Below are 20509 nucleotides of genomic sequence, written 5' to 3' on the forward strand. Positions count from 1 at the left end.
CGGCGCCGGGATAAGAGCGCAGCGTGCGGGTGGCCTGGATCCCGCGCAGTGGCCCGGCGATGTCGCTCGTGCTGCTAAGCCTGGCCGCGCTGTGCAGGAGCGCCGTACCCCGAGAGCCGGTAAGCCCCCGCCAGCACCTCTTCCCTCATCTCCCGGCCCTCGAGCCCAGAGCCTGACGTCGTCTGATCCGCCAGTCCAGGCTGCCCCGAAGGCGTGCGCGGACTGCCGGCTCGAGGGGCATGCCTACACCCTCAGGGCAGCCCCGGACATCGGCGTCAGGTTGCTTGAGTCAGGGGCGTGGGAATCAGACGGACCCGGTCTCAGATGCCACCCTGTACTGTTGGTTCTGTCATTTATGCTCACCAAGTTCCAAGTCCCGAACGGTAAAACGAAGGGCAGTACCGAACCCACCAAGGTCTCTTAAGGTATAACGACGTGGCCTGCAATTAGCGGCGAAGGGCCTGGCACGTAGTTAGCACTCGTTATTGTTACTTGGGGTCTACTCACCTGTTGGGGCACAAGAACTGTTTCTCCATTAGTACCCCCTCCCTTTTTGGCCATATTGATTGCCATGTTCACTCGTGAAGGCAGTTGCCTTTCTTCCCCAGTACCCTGAATGATCGAGGGAATCTTCTGGGTCACTGAAGAGAAAATAGCTCATCCCCCAAATAACCTTTGAAATGATACCGCTGCCCTCTTAGAATAGCATATAGCATCAAGCTCTGTAGTCACCTGCTGGTGGACAAACCCCATTCACTGTTTCCTGATGTCTTCAGCTCCTATCCTTCCCCTCTGTGTCAGTTCAGAAGCCCTCTTGGCTCTTTGCACTAAAGGGAAGAATTCATCCCTTTTGCTGTAGTTGCTACAAGGCCAACAATTTGAGCTTGGTAGCATTTAGGGTTGTTGCTTGGCATCTCACCGGCCGTTTGATAAGAACTCAGCTCCTGGTATGATGGCTTATTTGTTAAAAAAAAAAAAAAAAAAAAAAAAGTCAAGTGTGGCCGGGCGCGGTGGCTCACGCCTGTAATCCCAGCACTTTGGGAGGCTGAGGCGGCCGGATTGCCTGAGGTCAGGAGTTCGGGAACAGCCTGGCTAACATGGTGAAACCCCGTCTCTACTAAAAATACAAAAAGTAGCCGGGCATGGTGGCAGGCGCCTTGTAATCCCAGCTACTCAGGAGGCTGAGGCAGGAGAATCACTTGAACCCGGGAGACGGAGGTTGCAGTGAGCCGAGATCTGCGCCACTGTACTCCAGCCTGGGTGACAAAATGAGACTCTGTCTCAGAAAAAGGAAAAAAAAAAATCTGATGATATCCCTTAGAGTTCATTTTTTAAAAGACAAATAAATGATTGACAATTTTGCCCAAACTCAAATCATTCAAACCATCAAAAGTCTTAGGAGGTCTTAGAAGGTGTTTGGAAATGTGGATGCTCAGCAGGATATTCCAGAGCTGCTGGACGTATCACATTGAGTCTTGTCATTTGAGCTTGCTGCTGCCTAAAGCCCCAATATTTTAGGTTCAGTATTTTATTCCAGAACCAAAGCACAAATTATTTTTTCTTATGAAAAAACACGAGCAGCTAACTTCAAACGATTTAGTACCAGCCTTTCTTGAACACTAATAATTGCTTATGGTTTCGTGAATTGCTCAGTGAGTCCTTTTGTGTTAGAAGGGGAATATTTTAAAGAACCTGAGGAAAGTACCATGGACTGCATTCAGAGCTTTCTTTTATCTCCTTAGCATAGCTACTCCTTAACCTGGGGTAGCCCAGTAAATACTCTAGGCCGTCCTAAAAACCTAGAGTTAAACATTAGAGTGTGAAGGGGCCTCACATCGGTCCCAAGCCATCCCCTGCTTGCAGCAGGGAAGGCTGACATCCAGAGACAGATGGAGACCCACCTCTGGTCTTCAAGTGAAGTTATGCACTGGCTTGAGGATCAGGTATACTGATGGCTAATCCATGGTCCGTCATAGCCTACAGTGGGACAGCTTAGTTCCCCCCTAAGCTGTGAAGCAGAACCAGTTCATCTTTTCTTTGAAAGTTTGTCACTTGTATATGCATTTAAGGGGAAAATGGTGTTCTGCCTAATTTGGCAAAGGAAAGCTTGTGGTTTGCCGGCTTCAACATGATGCTTGGTTTTTTTCTCTCCCACAGACCATTCAATGTGGCTCTGAAACTGGTAGGTGCATTAGAGAATGGGTATTTGGGGCTTTACATTGAAAGCACAGTTAGACTTTTAGGAGGCCTAATATAGGCAATAGGTCATCGAAGACTAGACACAGGGTGAACCATTGCTTTATTGGCTGATGCAGATGAAGTCTCTGTCTGCTCGAAGCAGAACTCTGGGGCTCTGTGGGAATGAGGCTGTGTTTCAGACAGGCTAGCCTCTTGGCCAGTCAGGATGGGACTTGCCATACAAGGTGGAAAGTGATGCCTGCCACTCTGCAGAGGGAGATCAAGGCCATGGAAGGAAGGTCACTTAGAGTTGGGACCGAGAAGCAAATGTTTCATAGGAGAGCGGGTGTTTGAGATGGTGGCATTTGAAGAATGGGTAGGCTTCTGCCCAAAAAATGTGGGTAGGAAGAGTGAGCTGGAGGAGAGATGGCACCAGCAAAGGTCAGGAGGTGGGGAAGTGGGGGTTGTGTGGGCCAGCTGGCTGGAATCCAGGGCCGAAGCCTGAGGAAGGCAGGCCTGACTCTAATAAACATGTCAAATACACTAAATATATACATGTGTACATACACAGGCACCTGGAGTGGTCCCACGTGCTCTGTAGGTGAAAGCCAGGAGGTTGAGAGTACTTCTGTTAGATCAAAATTATCTGGGCTATAAATCAGCCAGCACTAAGAAACATTTGGCCTTAGCAGGAGGAACTGAGGAATTGGGTCAGGCATGGTGGCTTATACCTATAATCCAAGCACTTTGGGAGGCTGAGGCGGGAGGATCATTTGAAGCCAGGAGTTTGAGATCATCTTAGGCAACAGAGTGAGACCCCATCTCTACAAAAAACAATTTTTTTAATTAAAAAAAAAAACAAGTGAGGAATTGTGAATGGGGGAAGGTTTGGGGTGAGTCACTGAGAGGAGATGGCATGGCATCAGACTGGGCTGGGAAAGACAGTGTCATGGAAGTCTTGCTTTTTCCCAGGGCCATCTCCAGAGTGGATGCTACAACATGATCTAATCCCCGGAGACTTGAGGGACCTCCGAGTAGAACCTGTTAAAACTAGTGTTGCAACAGGGGACTATTCAATTTTGATGAATGTAAGCTGGGTACTCCGGGCAGATGGTAAGTTTGCATCCATCAGAGATAAGGCCCAAAGTGTCTACTAAATCAGAAATGTGCAGACTATATGAACCACTAATTCCCCTCCTACGCATAACCAACAGAAATACATGCATACACGCACCAAAAGCCACATACTAGGATGATCACAGTAGCACTACTTATAACAGGCAACATTAGAAAGCACTCAAATGCCCAACAGTAGAAAGGAATCACCAAATAAATTCCGTCACAGCAACAAGAATGAATGATCTGTAACTACGTACAACAATATGGATGAATGTCACAAACATAAGGCAGATTCAAAAGAGTTTGTACATTTATATCTGTGTGCATGCCTGCAGGCATACATGCCATATGATCCCATTTACAGAAAGTGCCAAGCAAACAAAACCAATCTAGTGTTTAGAAGTCAGGATAGTAGCCAGGAGCGGTGGCTAACGCCTGTAATCCCAACACTTTGGGAGGCCGAGGTGGGTGGATCACTTGAGGCCAGGAGTTCGAGACCAGCCTGGCCAACATGGCAAAACCCCATCTCTACTAAAAATACAAAAATTAGCCAGATGTGGTGTTGTGCACCTGTAATCCCAGCTACTCAGGAGGCTGAGGCACGAGAATCGCTTGAACCCAGGAGGCGGAGCTTGCAGTGAGCTGTGATCGCACCACTGCACTCCAGCAGCCTGGGCAACAGAGTGAAACTCCGTCTCAAAAAAAAAAAAAAAGCAAAAGACCAGGTGTGGTGGCTCATGCCTGTAATCCCAGCACTTTGGGAGGCCAAGGCGGGTAGATTACTTGAGGTCAGGAGTTCAAGACCAGCCTGGCCAACATGGTGAAACTCCGTCTCTCCTAAAAATACAAAAAATTAGCCAGGCATGGTGGCACATGCCTGTAATCCCAGCTACTTGGGAGGCTGAGGCAGGAGAATAACTTGAACCCAGGAGGTGGAGGTTGCAGTGAGTTGAGACTGTGCCATTGCACTCCCACCTGGGTGACAGAGACTCTGTCTCAAAAAATAAATAAATAAATAAAAGTCAGGGTAGTGGTTCCTGCTGGGGTAGGAATAACTGTAAGGAAGTATGAGGAGCACACCTGAGGGAGTTTCTTAACCTGCATACTGGTTGCATGAGTGTCCCGATGCATCAAGTGGTACACTTATGTGTGTACTTTTCTGTGTATGTACTTCATGGAAGAAGATAAGGTAAGGCGAGAGATGATTTTCCCCACCCCACTTCAGTTTAGGGAAAGCACTGGCTTAGACAGATTACTTTTCCACTTCCCAGATGACGTCATGAAGCTTTTGGCATTTCCCCAGGATTGTGCTGCAAGGCACCATATGAGTTCTTTCAGTGAGCTACTCCTGGGATCCTAATGCCCATCCTTTTGGTTTCCATCTGCTAAATTCAGATCGGAAAAAAGTCTACCCGGTCAAGAATCCATGAGTGCCAGGCACAGAGAGAGGAGTCACCTACAGTCTCCACCCAGGAGGATTCAGAGGGGTAGGGGAGGCAGACACAGGCACAATGTCAGGGGAGTCCCAGAAGGGAGCTATGCTTCATCTGAGTGGGATAGGGCAAGAGGAGCTGGAAAGGGTCCCTGGTGAGGTTGCTTTAGGTAAGATGCGGCCATAAGGGTTTGGGCCCTTACCTGGCACAGAGTGAGCTCTTTGTCAGCTGTGGTTATGGGCTGTGGTGCATGAGTGAGTTGGGCTTTAAAAGAGTGAAACTTGAAGAGGTAGATAATGGGAGGAAAGGACCTTCAGGGAGAAGAATCAGCATGGATAAAGGTGCAATCGGAACAGGTGTGGTTTGGTGATGACAGTCTTGGAGGGTCTTTGTGGGTCTCCCTGAGGCCAGCCTCTTCCTCTTTAAAGAGACCCAGAATAGTGCAGAGCTATAGCCACCTTTGCGGCATCCTATGAAATTCAAGCTGACCTATGAGGAGGAGGGAGCTTGGGCTTTGGAATCTGAATTCGTATCTGCTGCTTGCTGATGAGTTTTCTAAGTTTAAGCAGAGCTCCCTGAAACTTCCTAAGCCTCACGAACCCCATCTGTAAACTGGAGACAGTGGTGCCTACCTTTCAGTACTATTGTGAATATGAACTGAGACATAAAATAAAGCATGCTAGTAAAGTATCTAGCATCATGTCAGCCACACAGCAAGTGCTAAATAAACCAATGCCGTCTTGCCTATCTCGGCAGCCAGCATCCGCTTGTTGAAGGCCACCAAGATTTGTGTGACGGGCAAAAGCAACTTCCAGTCCTACAGCTGTGTGAGGTGCAATTACACAGAGGCCTTCCAGACTCAGACCAGACCCTCTGGTGGTAAAGTAAGCACTTTTTTGTTTTTTGTTTTGTTTTTCGAGATAGCGTCTTGTTCTGTCACCCAGGCTGGAGTGCAGTGGTGCGATCATGGCTCACTGTGACCTCAATCTTCTGGGCTCAAGCGATCGTTGTACTTCAGCCTCCCAAGCAGCTGGGACTACAGGCATGAGCCACCAGACCTGGCTAATTTTTGTAGTTTTTGTAGAGAGGGGTTTCACCGTGTTGCTGGTCTTGAATTCCAGTGCTCAAGCGATCTGCCTGCCTCAGCTTCCCAAAGTGCTGGGATTGCAGGTATGAGCCACTGTATCCGGGCATAGACACTTTTATGTATTTGGCTAATTGTTGCTGAAAGCTATGCCCTTTGTTTGGGGAGCATGGATGATGTGCTGCTCACACGGGCTGGTAAATAGCTATGACTCAGAGCTTAGAGTAAGATCCCTTGGTTCAAATCCCATTTTCAGCTACTTCTCTGTTTTGTGCCTTTCGTAAGTCAGCATCTCTGGGCCTCAGTTTTTCCCTACCAGCCAATGGAAGAGAACTGGATTTAAATTATATCCTGGCTTTAAAATTTTATACTTCTCTGATTCTGTAAATTGTGTAGTGCCCATTCCCTAAGTAGACATTGGTTGGAGACCTAAGTTTTCACAGAGTAAGTAATGAAATACAAACTAAAAGGGCAACACACTAAGGTATACTGTTTCTGTATTGCAGTGTTTTGGGAATTGAGAGTTCCTTGCTTTGCCTTTCAGTGGACATTTTCCTACATCGGCTTCCCTGTAGAGCTGAACACAGTCTATTTCATTGGGGCCCATAATATTCCTAATGCAAATATGAATGAAGATGGCCCTTCCATGTCTGTGAATTTCACCTCACCAGGTAAACTTCCTCACTTGTTTATTATTCTTTGTCTTGCTGGGATGCCTGCTTTGCGATATGTACAGAGAGAGCCCAGGGAACCCTGGATAAGGCTTTTGGCCTTGCTAAATCTCAGTTCCCTTATCTAAAGCATGGACACAGTAGTAACTATGCTGTACCCACAGAGCAGAGAGAATAAAGTCAGGTAAAATGTAGGAAAAAGCCTGTTCCTGTGTGCCAGGCACTGTGCTGATTACTTGATATGCATCATCTCACTTAAGCATCTCAGCAACCCCAAGGCTGGGATAGCTGCATTTTACAGATGAAGAAACTGAGAGGTTAAGTCACTTTCCCTGGGTTATACACACGTAAAAGTGAAGCTGACATTCACACTTTGGTCCTTCTAGAGCAATGCACCTGAGCCACTCTTTATATCACTGATGCAAAATGTTTGTTCGTTCCTATCAGCTTTCTAGAGTGAGCTGCCTATGGCTGGGCCTCTGAGAATCTACAGACTCCAGTTGGCTTGTCCCCAAGCTGTCCATGAGAGGCAGGGTGGTCCTGAGTTGGATGCTGGGCCCTTGCCCCAGCTTTGTGACACAGGACCAGTTCTCTGGTACCACAGCTGCAATGTCACACACAGGGCTGTGATGAGGATGAGACAGGATGGTGTGTGTGAAGGGTCCATCTGAGCTGAGTCACCCATTCCGTACCACCATCCTGTCGTCTGTCACAGGCAAGGCATCAAAGCCAAACGGTAATTTCCAATTCACTGCTGGTCTTGGAGATTGTGGTCCAGGGTGTTTTTGGTGCTGCAGCATTTACTACACGTGGTTTCCAACTTTCTTGATGAGAGCAAACCTCATTTTGTTTTCAAATAAGCTTTTTTATTTTGGAATTCTTTTATTATTTATTTATTTATTTTAGACGGGGTTTTGCTCTTGTTGCCCTGGCTGGAGTGCAGCGGCATCATCTCAGCTCACTGCAACCTCCGCCTCTTGGATTTAAGTGATTCTCCTGCCTCAGCCTCCCAAGAAGCTGGGATTACAGTCATGAGCCACCACACCCAGCTAATTTTTGTATTTTTAGTAGAGACGGGGTTTCACCATGATGGCTAGGCTAGTCTCAAACTCCTAACCTCGGGTGATCTGCCCACCTTGGCCTCTCAAAGTGCTGGGATTACAGGAGTGAGCCACCGCGCCCAGCCTTATTTTGGAATAATTTTAGATTTACAGAAAAGTTGCAAAGATAGTACAAAGAGTTTCCGTATACTTCTCACCCAGCTTCTCCTATTAACGTCTTGTATTACCGTGATACATTTGTCAAAACTAAGAAACCAACATTAGTACATGTCTGTTAACTAAACTCCAGACTTTATTTGGACTTCACCTGCTTTTTCATGAAATGTCCTCTTTCTGTTCCAGTTGCATTTAGTCCCTGTGTGTCTCTTCTCTAGTCTGTAACAGTTTCTTAGTCTTTGTTTTTCAGAACGTTGACAGTCTTGAGTTCTGACCAGGCATCCTGTAGAATGTCCCCCAGTTTGGGTTTGTCTGATGTTTGTCTCATGATTAGACAGGGAATTCATACCACAGAAGTGCCGGGCCCTTCTTATCTCATCCCATCAGGGGTCCATGGCACCCACATGACACCAGGCTGGGGGTCACCATCAACACTAGATTAATGTGGGGACTGCCAGACTTCTCCGTGTAAATCTACTGTTTTTCCCAACTCTCGTTTTTGGAAACAAGTCACTAATTCTACCCCACCCTGGGGTGAGGGTAGGGGAGTGTTAGGCTTCACGTCCTTGAAGGGGCAGCATCTACAGATATTACCAAATGTCCTTTTCAAATGATGGATGGTTTTCGAGTCCTCTCTTAGGGATCAAAAATACTGTTTTGATAAAGGCTGTATTTAAATTAGACTCTGGTTATCACGTCATGGGCAGATGTTCTCTGTTTAACAGTAAAATGTTAGAGCCCCATAAAAAATTAGCCGGGCGTGGTGGCGGGCGCCTGTAGTCCCAGCTACTCAGGAGCCTGAAGCAGGAGAATGGCGTGAACCCGGGTGGCGGAGCTTGCAGTGAGCTGAGATCGCACCACTGCACTCCAGCCTAGGCGACAGAGCAAGACTCCGGCTCAAAAAAAAAAAAAATTAGAGCCCCATTTGAATTTGCCATCTTACATCTGGAATGTTTTGGCAATTTGTTACAGGTGTGGTATGCGTATGTGTGTGTGCACTTGGCAAAGGGGGTGGGGCAGAGATACCTTTTTCTAAAATGTAAAAACTTTCATTCAAATTTCCAGGCTGCCTAGACCACATAATGAAATATACAAAAAAATGTGTCAAGGCCGGTAAGTAAATACAGCATTTGCTTTTATTATTTGAAGAAACTTGTAACTTGAGGCAGCATAGCTCTCTTCATCTTTGCACAGAAGAAGAAACTGAGCCCTAGGGGAGAGTCGCATATCCAAGGCACCCCCGATGGTGGTGGCAGAAGCACCTATGGCTCCTGATCTCCAGCCAGCACTTTGCCCACTGAGTGCAGCAGCCTGTCCAGAAAGGGGTAGACCCTCAGTACATTTATATAGTGGAGCAACAGTCACAAAGAACCACCCCCGTCCACTTGGTTAACAACATTTTAGCCCAAATGGCTCAGCAGTGCCAATCAAAGGCTCTTCCTGATTGATGGGAGTCCTACGAGCCCTTCCACCTGCTCAGATGCTAGCACCGCCCACCTGTGGCCATGGGGACCTTAAGAACCTTCTGTTTGGATTAGCAAACATTCGAGGTGGGAGTGTGAGTTCGCTGAAGGACTGGCCCACAATTACGCTCTTTTGAGCGTAAAAGTGTCCTCAAAGAGGATCACTTTTCACAGGCTAGTGAATTTTACCCCTTGAATTTTGTAGTAATCCCCTTTAGGATTATGAATCCCTAGTGCCCAGTTTCCAAGGGTTTGTGTAAATTTCTGAGTAATATAGTGTTGGAATGCTAATGAGGCTAGTGGCATTTGGATCAGTCCAGAACTTTTAGGCACCCTTCACTGCACAAGGCATCCCTGGTACCCTTTCAGACAGCCGTCCATGCTGTCCTTGCTAGAAGGCAGATTTGGACGCTGAGCTTCCCACCAAGGGTACAGAGAACACTGCAGGTGTGAGGAGGTCAGAGGGCCTTGAAGTCAGTCCTGAACCTGAACTCCTAAAGACAGTTCTGAGCCAGGGCCTCAAATGGTCTCCTCGGTGGAGAAGATAATTTCTGCTGTTATACATTGTTGTTCCTGGAAATCAATCCAGTCCTTATTTGCAAGTCACATGAATGAAACGACTGACTTTTTCTGCCAGAGCAGACCTATCAGGGTATATCCTCTAAGCTACGAGCCATTTCCTTCTTTCTTTGCATCTAGTGAAGCTGGCAGAATGGTCTGATGGATGAAGCTCCTGGAACACAAAATATTCTAGTGGTTGTAGTCCTGACTGTGAATTCACTTGCTCTATAATCTTAGACATGTTTTCCAACCCGTAGCTCCTTCTCCCCATCCTGGGAAGGAGAAAATACTGACCCTATCCCTTAACTCAAGAGAGAGGTTGAAAACAGCAGTGAGTAGCAGAACCAATCCGTGCCTCCCACCACACTCAGCCCAGGGAAGCTGTTTTTAGCAAAGCAGCGATGTACGGATCCCCAAACTGTCTTGGGCAGCAAGTACTTTGAGACTTTGGAAACAATGATAAAAAGTTCACTATGTAGCAGCATCCCTATCTCTTGGACATTGTTCCTGAGAACTTGGATTTGTTTCCATAAAGCCCTGTGGGGAACTTAAATGAGGGAAGAGTTAGCAAGTTCATCTACATGGTTCTCTCTCAACTCACAGGAAGCCTGTGGGATCCGAACATCACTGCTTGTAAGAAGAATGAGGAGACAGTAGAAGTGAACTTCACAACCACTCCCCTGGGAAACAGATACATGGCTCTTATCCAACACAGCACTATCATCGGGTTTTCTCAGGTGTTTGAGGTACTTTTTCTCTTCATCCCCTTCACCTCGTCCTCCAGCTTTCCTTAGTGCGTTGAAGGAAAATGGGGACAGTGTTGTCCAAACGTGCTGGGCTACTTTGATGCATTCAACAGATAAAAACAAGTCCCTGTGGGCATCCTGAGAGATGTCACTGTGAACCTCAAACCATAGAAAGAAGGAAGTCTCCAAAGCAGGAAATGAGCCCTTCTTTACACATGGTCTAGTGAAAGGAGTCCTTTTGGGAAGCAAAGCTGCTTTGCTGGAAGCCTCAAAATCTACTCACTCCTGTGCCTCATAATTTTTGGGGGGCGGAGGTTGACACAGGGTCTCACTCTGTCACCCAGGCTGGAATGCAGTGGCACAATCACAGCTTACTGCAGCCTCCACCTCCCGGGCTCAAGTGATCCTCCCACCTCAGCCTCCCCAGATAGCTGGGATTACAGGCACGCGCCACCATGCCGAGCTAATTTTTTCATTTTTAGTAGAGACGGTTTCGCCATGTTGCCCAGGCTGGTCTCAAAATCCTGAGCTCAAGCCATCTGCCTGCCTTGGCCTCCCAAAGTGTTGGGATTACAGGGGTGAGCCAGTGCACCTGGCACCTCATAATTCTTGACTCTGTCTCTCTTAGCCACACCAGAAGAAACAAACGCGAGCTTCAGTGGTGATTCCAGTGACTGGGGATAGTGAAGGTGCTATGGTGCAGGTAAAGTTCAGTGAGCTGCTCTGGGGAGGGAAGGGACATAGAAGACTGTTCCATCATTCATTGCTTTTAAGGATGAGTTCTCTCGTCAAATGCACTTCTGCCAGCAGACACCAGTTAAGTGGCGTTCATGGGGGCTCTTTCGCTGCAGCCTCCACTGTGCTGAGGTCAGGAGGCCGACGTGGCAGTTGTGGTCCCTTTTGCTTGTATTAATGGCTGCTGACCTTCCAAAGCACTTTTTATTTTCATTTTCTGTCACAGACACTCAGGGATAGCAGTACCATTTTACTTCCACAAGCCTTTAACTGTAAGATGAAGCTGTAAAGGGTTTGAAATGGGAAGGTTTGAGTTCCAGGCGGCGTATGAACTCTGGAGAGGGGCTGCCAGTCCTCTCTGGGCCGCAGCGGACCCAGCTGGAACACAGGAAGTTGGAGCAGTAGGTGCTCCTTCACCTCTCAGTACGTCTCTTTCAACTCTAGTTTTTGAGGTGGGGACACAGGAGGTCCAGTGGGACACAGCCACTCCCCAAAGAGTAAGGAGCTTCCATGCTTCATTCCCTGGAATAAAAAGTGCTCAAACACACCAGAAGGGCAGGCACCAGCCAGGATATGATGGCTACTACCCTTTTCTGGAGAACCATAGACTTCCCTTACTACAGGGACTTGCATGTCCTAAAGCACTGGCTGAAGGAAGCCAAGAGGATCACTGCTGCTCCTTTTTTCTAGAGGAAATGTTTGTCTACGTGGTAAGATATGACCTAGCCCTTTTAGGTAAGCGAACTGGTATGTTAGTAACGTGTACAAAGTTTAGGTTCAGACCCCGGGAGTCTTGGGCATGTGGGTCTTGGGTCACTGGTTTTGACTTTAGGGCTTTGTTACAGATGTGTGACCAAGGGGAAAATGTGCATGACAACACTAGAGGTAGGGGTGAAGCCAGAAAGAAGGGAAGTTTTGGCGCAAGTAGGAGTCATGGTGAGATTTTGCTCTGATGCATGGTGTGAACTTTCTGAGCCTCTTGTTTTTCCTCAGCTGACTCCATATTTTCCTACTTGTGGCAGCGACTGCATCCGACATAAAGGAACAGTTGTGCTCTGCCCACAAACAGGCGTCCCTTTCCCGCTGGATAACAGTAAGTGCCCAGTAACTTCAACCAGATGATCAAAGTGGCTCAGGACACACAGTCACTGCCCCCCACTCAGTATGTGGAAGGGTTGTGTATGTGGGCAGTGCAAGGGGTCGCTGCCTGTGTACACTGAACTGGGGTGCAGAGAAAGCCAACAGTGCTGTCCCAGAGAACCTAGAATCTGAGTAAGAACAGGCTTTTTTTGTAAAACCACTCGTGACTCTTTACAAAGCAGGATACACAGAAGGGAAAAAAATACACAGTGCAAAATGGATGTTCTGAGTGCCACAAGGATCTGCTGAAAAAAGCCAAAGATGTAAGATGACTGGGTATACATGAGAATGAATATTTCACTATATTCTGATTCAATTACCAGTCTCAGTGGCCCAGGATGAGCTTTTGGTGTGGTCACATGGCCAACATTTGGATAACAAATGAGGAATAATGGTACCGCCTCACTAGTGCCTGAGAACAGCATGTTCCGGAAAATGTCTCTGGAGTTAGAGATGTGTTAGCTTTTTCATTACAGATGGAGAAATACAATGTTTACACAACAGTCCAGGGGTGGGGTCAAAAGTTGGAAGGTGTCATTAGACGCAGCCAAATGAAGTGAAGACAACCCAGGTGCCTGGCAGCCCTGACTTGTGCGTGGGCGAAGCCTTACAGATTCCTGGGCACTCTGTGCCTGAGCTTACCTGATGTTCTTGTGAGGCAGGTGGCACTATCCTCCATGTATGTCAGTCTAACAAGACGGCCTGTAAAAATGTCATCTATACGTGCTATGTATGTAAGCAGTTGTACCCAGAATAACATTAATTCCTTAAAGAACCAAAAAAACTGGACAGAAACCCTAGTTCCTACTGTGAAAATGCCGGTGCATATCAGGACAAAGAAGCCAAAGAGATTTTAGGACTGTTCTTAACTTCCTGGGTCCCATATCCCTTTTGAGAATCTAATGCAAGACCTGCACACTCTAGGGAAAAAGATATGATTGGCAGACTCTCTAAAGAGCTTCTGACTGATGGTTTTAAAGGGATCTAAATCTCTACAAAGTGGCTGGGCACGGTGACACATGCCTGTAATCCCAGCTACTCAGGAGGCTGAGGCAGCATTGCTTGAACCTGAGAGGCGGAGGCTGCAGTGAACCGAGATTGCGCCACTGCACTCCAGCCTAGGCAACAAAGCGAGACTCTGTCTCAAAACTAAAAAAAAATAAAAAATAAATAAACCTCTATAAAGTATACAAAGTCTTAGTTTTTAAATTAAGAGATAAGTGTGGATTTGTTTTCCAAAGGTGAATAAGCTTTGTTTTCTCCAGACAAAAGCAAGCCGGGAGGCTGGCTGCCTCTCCTCCTGCTGTCTCTGCTGGTGGCCACATGGGTGCTGGTGGCAGGGATCTATCTAATGTGGAGGCACGGTAAGGGTTATAATTCTTTAAAGACATCCTAGTAAGGAAATAACATTTTGAATTTTTTTTAAAGAAGATTCCTCTGGAGGCAATCACATGTTGGCGTTTCCCAGAGTTAGATAGCATTTATGTAATACCTTCAAGTGCTCCTACAGAGACTGATATAAGCATGACTGGATTACACATGCCAGGTGAAAGCAGGGTCAGGACTTCCAGATCTTCTGACTGTCCCGTTTTTATTTTTACCATTGAGCCATCTACCAGTACTGAAATGGGCAAAAGATGGCTGATAACAAATTACACTTTACCTGTGATGGTTACTCTATGCTAGTTCCTGTTTTTTAAAAAATAGTTCTTATGAGGTGTAAGAAAAGCTTTCGCTTGGATTCATACACAGTTGACCCTTGAACAACACAGGTTTGGACTGCGCAGAGCCACTTAGACCTGGATTTTTTCAATACATATATTGGAAAATTTTTTGGAGATTTGTATCACTTTGAAAAAACTTAGATGAAACTCGGATGAACTTTTCAATTAAAATATTGAAAAAAATGAAGAAAAAGGTATGTCATAAATGCAGAAAATGTATACAGATACTAGTCTACTTTATCATTTCCTACCATACCAATAGTTAACTATTTTAACTATTAAAAGTTAAAAATTTATCAAAACTTAAACACACACATACCAACTGTACATGGCACCATTCACAGTTGAGAGAAACGTGAGCATAAAGATGTGGTATGAAATCATAACCGCATACAATTAACTGCAGTGCGTACTGTCCTGCTGTGAGTAATTTCCTAGCCACCTCCTGTTGCTACTGTGGTGAGCTCAAGGGTTGCAAGTATCCACTTAAAACACCCTGTGATGCTAACCATCTCCAAACGAGCAGTTCCTCCCTCCAGTAAATTACATATCACAGTAAAAAGTATCTCCAGTGGTTCTCTTGTATTTTTTGTGTTTAGTGCAATATCGTAAACCTTCAATAACACCTTAGGACCCATACGAAGTGCCACTAGTAATGCTGGCAGTGCTCCCAAGAAGCAGTGTCATGAAAAAAAGCAAAAGAAACTTTTTTTTTTCATTACAAGAAAAAAAGCCAAATTGCTTGATATGTACCATAAATTGAGGGTCTGCAGCTGTGATTGTTCACCATTTCAAGATAAATGAATCCAGCGTAAGGACCATAGTCAAAAAAGAAAAAAATTCATGAAGCCATCACTACAGCTACACCAGCAGACATGAAAACCTTGCACATTTTGCAGAATACCTTTTAATCTTGTATTGAAAATGTAGCTTTTATGTGGGTGCAGGATTGCTGTAAGAAAAGCATATCTGTAGACTCCAATATGATTTGAGAAAAAGCAAAATCATTATATGACAACTTAAAGCAAAAGGAAGGTGAAGCATCTAAAGCTGGAAAATTTAATGCCAATAAAGGATGGTTTGATAATTTTTAAAAGTGGTTTGGCTTAAAAACTGTCAAGATAACAGGAGAAGCAGCTTCTGCTGACCAAGAGGCAGCAGGTGAGTTCCCGGATGCCATTAAGAAAATCACTGAGGAGAAAGGATACCTGCCTGAACAGGTTTTCGGTACAGATGAAAGTGTCCTCTTCTGGGAAAAAAATGCTACAAAGGACATGGATTAGTAAGGAAGAGAAGCATGCATCAGGATTTAAGGCAGGAAGGGACAGGCTAACTGGACTGCTTTGTACAAATGCAATTGGGTTTATGATCAGGACTGGCCTTATCTATAAAGCTGCTAACCCCCTGGCCTTGAAGGGAAAAGATAAACACCAGCTGCCAATCTTTGGGTTGTACAATAAGAAGGCCTGGACACTGAGAAAACTTTTTTCTGGATTGGTTCCACTGATGCTTTGTCCCTGAAGTCAGAAGTACCTTCCCAGGAAGGGACTGCCTTTTAAAGTTCTTTTGATATTGGACAATGCCCCCAGCCACCCAGAGCCCCATGAGTTCAACACTAAAGTCCTCAGAGTGGTCTCCTTGCCCCCAAACACATCATAATTTGGCCTCTAGATTGGGAGGCCGTAAGGACCTTCAAGGCTCATTACACACAGTACTTTATGGAAAGGATTGTCAACACTATGGACGAGAACCCCAACAGAGAGAACAACATGGAAGTCTGGAAGAATTACATCACTGAAGATGCCATCATTGTGACAGAACAAGCCATGAAAGCCATCAAGCCTGAAACAATAAATTCCTGCAGGAGAAAACTGTCCAGATGATGTGCATGACTTCACAGGATTTACAACAGAGCCAATCAAGGAAAGAGATTGTAGATGTGGCAAAAAAGGTGGGGGGGTGAAGGGTTTCAAGATATGGATCTTGGAGAAATTCAAGAGCTAACAGATAACCACACTAGAGGAACAAAGAGAAGACAACCTGCTGGAGACGAGTGCTTCCCCATCAGTGTGAGGTGATGATGAAGACGACACAGAAGAAGCAGCGTCAGAAAACAAATCGACATTAAACAATCTGGCAGGTTTCTGATTAGTCAAGACTGCTTTTCACTTCTTTTGTAACACAGACCCTTCTATGATACAAGCACTAAACCTAAAGCAAGTGGTGAAGGAAGGATTGGTACCATATACAAATATTTTTAGAAAAATGAAAAAGCAAAAAAGCCAGAAATTATGATGTATTTCTGTAAAGTTACACTGAGGCGCCCACCTCTCCTGCCTCCTCTTCCACCTCTTCTGCCTCTGCCACCCCTAAGTCAGCAAGACTAACCCCTTCCTCCTCTTCAGCCTACTCAACAAGATGATGACAAGAATAAAGACCTTTCTGATGGTCCACTTCCATTTAATGAATTAGTAAATATCTTTTCTCCTCATGATTTTAATTACATTTTTTCTCTAGCTTACTTTATTATAATATAGCACATAATACACATAACATGCAAAATATGTGTTAATTGGCTGTTTGTTATTGCTAAGACTTCCAGTCAACAGTAGGCTATTAGAAGTTAAGTTGTGGGAAAATCAAAGGTTATAGGAGATTTTCAACTGCATGCAGGGCTGGTGCCCCTCCCCACTGTGTTGTTCAAGGGTCAGCTGTACTAAGGGCTTTGCTAACTTCAAAACATGAAGTATTTGAATACAGAAACCACAGCATTTACATACTCAGCTCAAGGCAGAGCTATTGAAAAAACTCCTCTTCTCCATATGTAGGAAAGGAAATACAAATGCATCCTTTGAGTCATTTGTGATGTTGTAAATAAAATGAGATTAACTCCATGTTCTAAGCTAAAAGAAAGCCACAGGGGCACCTGGACCTCAGGAATTCTTACATTTAGGGATGCTGTCTGACCTGTATTCGTTACAGTAGTTTCAAACATGGTTTCTGTTTTACAGCACCGTATAGGGCAGAATTCCAGGTTAAGTTCCAGGGGCTGAAAAGGGGTGCCACTTAACTTTGGGAACTATAAAGAAACTCTACCACCTGCAGGTAGAAGACAGTACAAGCAACTACCTAATTGACCCGACTCAAAATGTGAAGTGCAGAGGTCAAGTGTCCCTGTTCATATACAGCACTAAAAGTACTGAGGTTACAATCACACACCTCAAACAAAGTTGTTTTTTTTTTTTTTGAGACAGGGTCTCACTCTGTTGCCCAGGCTGGAGTGGAATGGTGTGATCTTGGCTCACTGCAACCTCTGCCTGCTGAGCTCAAGTGAACCTCCCACCTTAGCCGCCTGAGTAGCTGGGACCACAGATGCATGCCATCAAGCCCAGCTAATATTTGTACTTTTTGTAGAGATGGGGTTTCGCCATGTTGCCCTGAATGGTCTGGAACTCCTGGATTCAAGTGATCTACCAGCCTTGGCCTCCCAAAGTGCTGGGATTACTGGTGTAAGCCACCACACCTGGCCAACAAAGTATCTTAAACCTAAAGTTTCTATGAATTTATCTGAAAAGAGAAGGCTTGGTTGAGAGGATTGTTTTAGTGAGAGGGACTTAGAAAATACTGCTTTTAAAATAAGGTTTAAAAAGTTAAGGTTTAAGGCAGGGTGCAGTGGCTCACGCCTGTAATCCCAGCACTCTGGGAGGCCCAGGCGGGCGGATCACGAGGTCAGGAGATCGAGACCATCCTGGCTAACAGGGTGAAACCCCGTCTCTACTAAAAGTACAAAAATTAGCCAGGCGTGGTGGCGGGCGCCTGTAGTCCCAGCTACTCGGGAGGCTGAGGCAGGAGAATGGCGTGAACCCAGGAGGCGGAGGTTGTAGTGAGCCGAGGTCACGCCACTGCACTCCAGCCTGGGCGACAGAGTGAGACTATGTCTCCAAAAAAAAAAAAAGTGAAGGTTTAAGCATCAGTGTGTTTCAGGTGATGTGTTCAAAAGGAACATCAGGATGTTTTTCCTTGCTGTCACTAACAAGGCCCTTGGTGCTCAGCTGACATTCTCTAGCAAGGGATCATTTGTCAGGGATGGTTTACAGAGTGAAAGCCTGCTGTTTGCTGTTCACAGATAACAAATGCTTTTCTCCCCTCACAGAAAGGATCAAGAAGACTTCCTTTTCTACCACCACACTACTGCCCCCCATTAAGGTTCTTGTGGTTTACCCATCTGAAATATGTTTCCATCACACAATTTGTTACTTCACTGAATTTCTTCAAAACCATTGCAGAAGTGAGGTCATCCTTGAAAAGTGGCAGAAAAAGAAAATAGCAGAGATGGGTCCAGTGCAGTGGCTTGCCACTCAAAAGAAGGCAGCAGACAAAGTCGTCTTCCTTCTTTCCAATGACGTCAACAGTGTGTGCGATGGTACCTGTGGCAAGAGCGAGGGCAGTCCCAGTGAGAACTCTCAAGACCTCTTCCCCCTTGCCTTTAACCTTTTCTGCAGTGATCTAAGAAGCCAGATTCATCTGCACAAATACGTGGTGGTCTACTTTAGAGAGACTGATACCAAAGATGATTATAATGCTCTCAGTGTCTGCCCCAAGTACCACCTCATGAAGGATGCCACTGCTTTCTGTGCAGAACTTCTCCATGTCAAGCAGCAGGTGTCAGCAGGAAAAAGATCACAAGCCTGCCATGATGGCTGCTGCTCCTTGTAGCCCACCCATGAGAAGCAAGAGACCTTAAAGGCTTCCTATCCCACCAATTACAGGGAAAAAACGTGTGATGATCCTGAAGCTTACTATGCAGCCTACAAACAGCCTTAGTAATTAAAACATTTTATACCAATAAAATTTTCAAATATTGCTAACTAATGTAGCATTAACTAAAGATTGGAAACTACATTTACAACTTCAAAGCTGTTTTATACATAGAAATCAATTACAGTTTTAATTGAAAACTATAACCATTTTGATAATGCAACAATAAAGTATCTTCAGCCAAACATCTAGTCTTCCATAGACCATGCATTGCAGTGTACCCAGAACTGTTTAGCTAATATTCTATGTTTAATTAATGAATACTAACTCTAAGAACCCCTCACTGATTCACTCAATAGCATCTTAGGTGAAAAGCCTTCTATTACATGCAAAAAATCATTGTTTTTAAGATAACAAAAGTAGGGAATAAACAAGCTAAACCCACTTTTACTGGACCAAATGACCTATTATATGTGTAACCACTTGTATGATTTGGTATTTGCATAAGACCTTCCCTCTACAAACTAGATTCATATCTTGATTCTTGTACAGGTGCCTTTTAACATGAACAACAAAATACCCACAAACTTGTCTACTTTTGCCTAAAGTTACCTATTAGAGGTCACTGTCAGAGTTCTCAGTTTCTTAGTTACTATTTAACTTTTCATGTTCAAAATGAAAATAATTCTTAAGTTGAAAGCCCTCTTGAAGTAACCTTTTTATAAATGTTATTATAATGGTTTACTTAAATAAAAAAATGGGTGGGTGCAGTGGCTCATGCCTCCGATCCCAGCACTTTGGCAAGGCCAAGGCAAAAGGATCGCTCAAGACCAGGCTATGTCACAAAGCGAGACCTCCATCTCTACAAAATATTTAAAAAATTAGCTGAGTGTGATGGTGTGAGCCTGTGGTCCCAGCTACTAGGGAGGCTGAGATGGGAGGATCACTTGAGCCCTGGAGGTCAAGGGTGCAGTAAACGGTGATTGTGCCACTGCACTCCATCCTGGGTGAGAGCCAGACCCTGTCTAAAACAAACAAACGAAAAAACCCCCACAGAATGACAGAACATAAAAGATGCGCATTTTGTCTTCCAACTTTTTACTCTTCTAAAAGCATCTTTTTTAAATTTTTTAAATTTTTTTTTTTTTTTTTTTTTGAGACGGAGTCTCACTCTGTCACCCAGGCTGGAGTGCAGTGGCGCGACCTCGGCTCACTACAACCTCTGCCTTCCGGGTTCATGCCATTCTCCTGCCTCAGCCTCCTGAGTAGCTGGGACTACAGGCACCCACCACCACACCCTGCTAACTTTTTGTATTTTTAGTAGAGACGGGGTTTCACCCTGTTAGCCAGGATGGTCTTGATCTCCTGACCTCGTGATCCACCCGCCTCAGCCTCTCAAAGTGCAGGGATTACAGGCGTGAGCCACGGCGCCCGGCCTAAAAGCATCTTTTTATTTAATGCAGAGGTTACGTTGTATTATTAGCATAAATGTTTTTTTCTGGGAATGCTTATTTCACACAGCACAATACTGAATCTTCTCTGGAATGTGGATCAATTTCAGATGGATGACTATTAAAATGTGTATATTTGCAGATTATCCTTAAAGGGCCACCTCATGCCTTCTAATTTATGTCTTACGGATAAAAAATCAAAATGAAGCATAAAGTAAAAACTGTGTCC

General features: G+C 45.2%; 2 protein-coding genes across 4 annotated transcripts in view; one reads left to right on the top strand and one right to left on the bottom strand.

The window, feature by feature from the left end:
* Positions 1–19076, top strand: IL17RB (interleukin 17 receptor B). Of its 2 annotated transcripts, XM_004034326.4 has the most exons (11): positions 1–119; positions 2158–2182; positions 3151–3291; positions 5487–5614; positions 6359–6485; positions 8768–8815; positions 10330–10472; positions 11101–11175; positions 12201–12300; positions 13613–13711; positions 18225–19076. In XM_004034326.4, exons 1-11 carry the CDS (start codon positions 60–62, stop codon positions 18785–18787), a joined length of 1509 nt encoding a protein of 502 aa, XP_004034374.1. In that variant the 5' UTR covers positions 1–59; the 3' UTR covers positions 18788–19076. The 2 variants fall into 2 exon arrangements, with proteins under 2 accessions (XP_004034374.1, XP_055238655.1); XM_055382680.1 differs by lacking the exon at positions 2158–2182 and having other exon boundaries at positions 15–119.
* The window catches only part of ACTR8 (actin related protein 8), a 20182-nt gene continuing 16183 nt past the window's right edge, over positions 16511–20509 (bottom strand). For both annotated transcript variants that reach the window (XM_019024037.4, XM_063703857.1), the window contains exon 14: positions 16511–18498. The gene's annotated coding sequence lies outside the window, so the exon portion shown is untranslated. The remainder of the gene's footprint in view (positions 18499–20509) is intronic.

The sequence above is a fragment of the Gorilla gorilla genome, chromosome 2 (genome assembly GCF_029281585.2).
Source record: "Gorilla gorilla gorilla isolate KB3781 chromosome 2, NHGRI_mGorGor1-v2.1_pri, whole genome shotgun sequence".
NCBI classification, from domain to species: domain Eukaryota; kingdom Metazoa; phylum Chordata; class Mammalia; order Primates; family Hominidae; genus Gorilla; species Gorilla gorilla.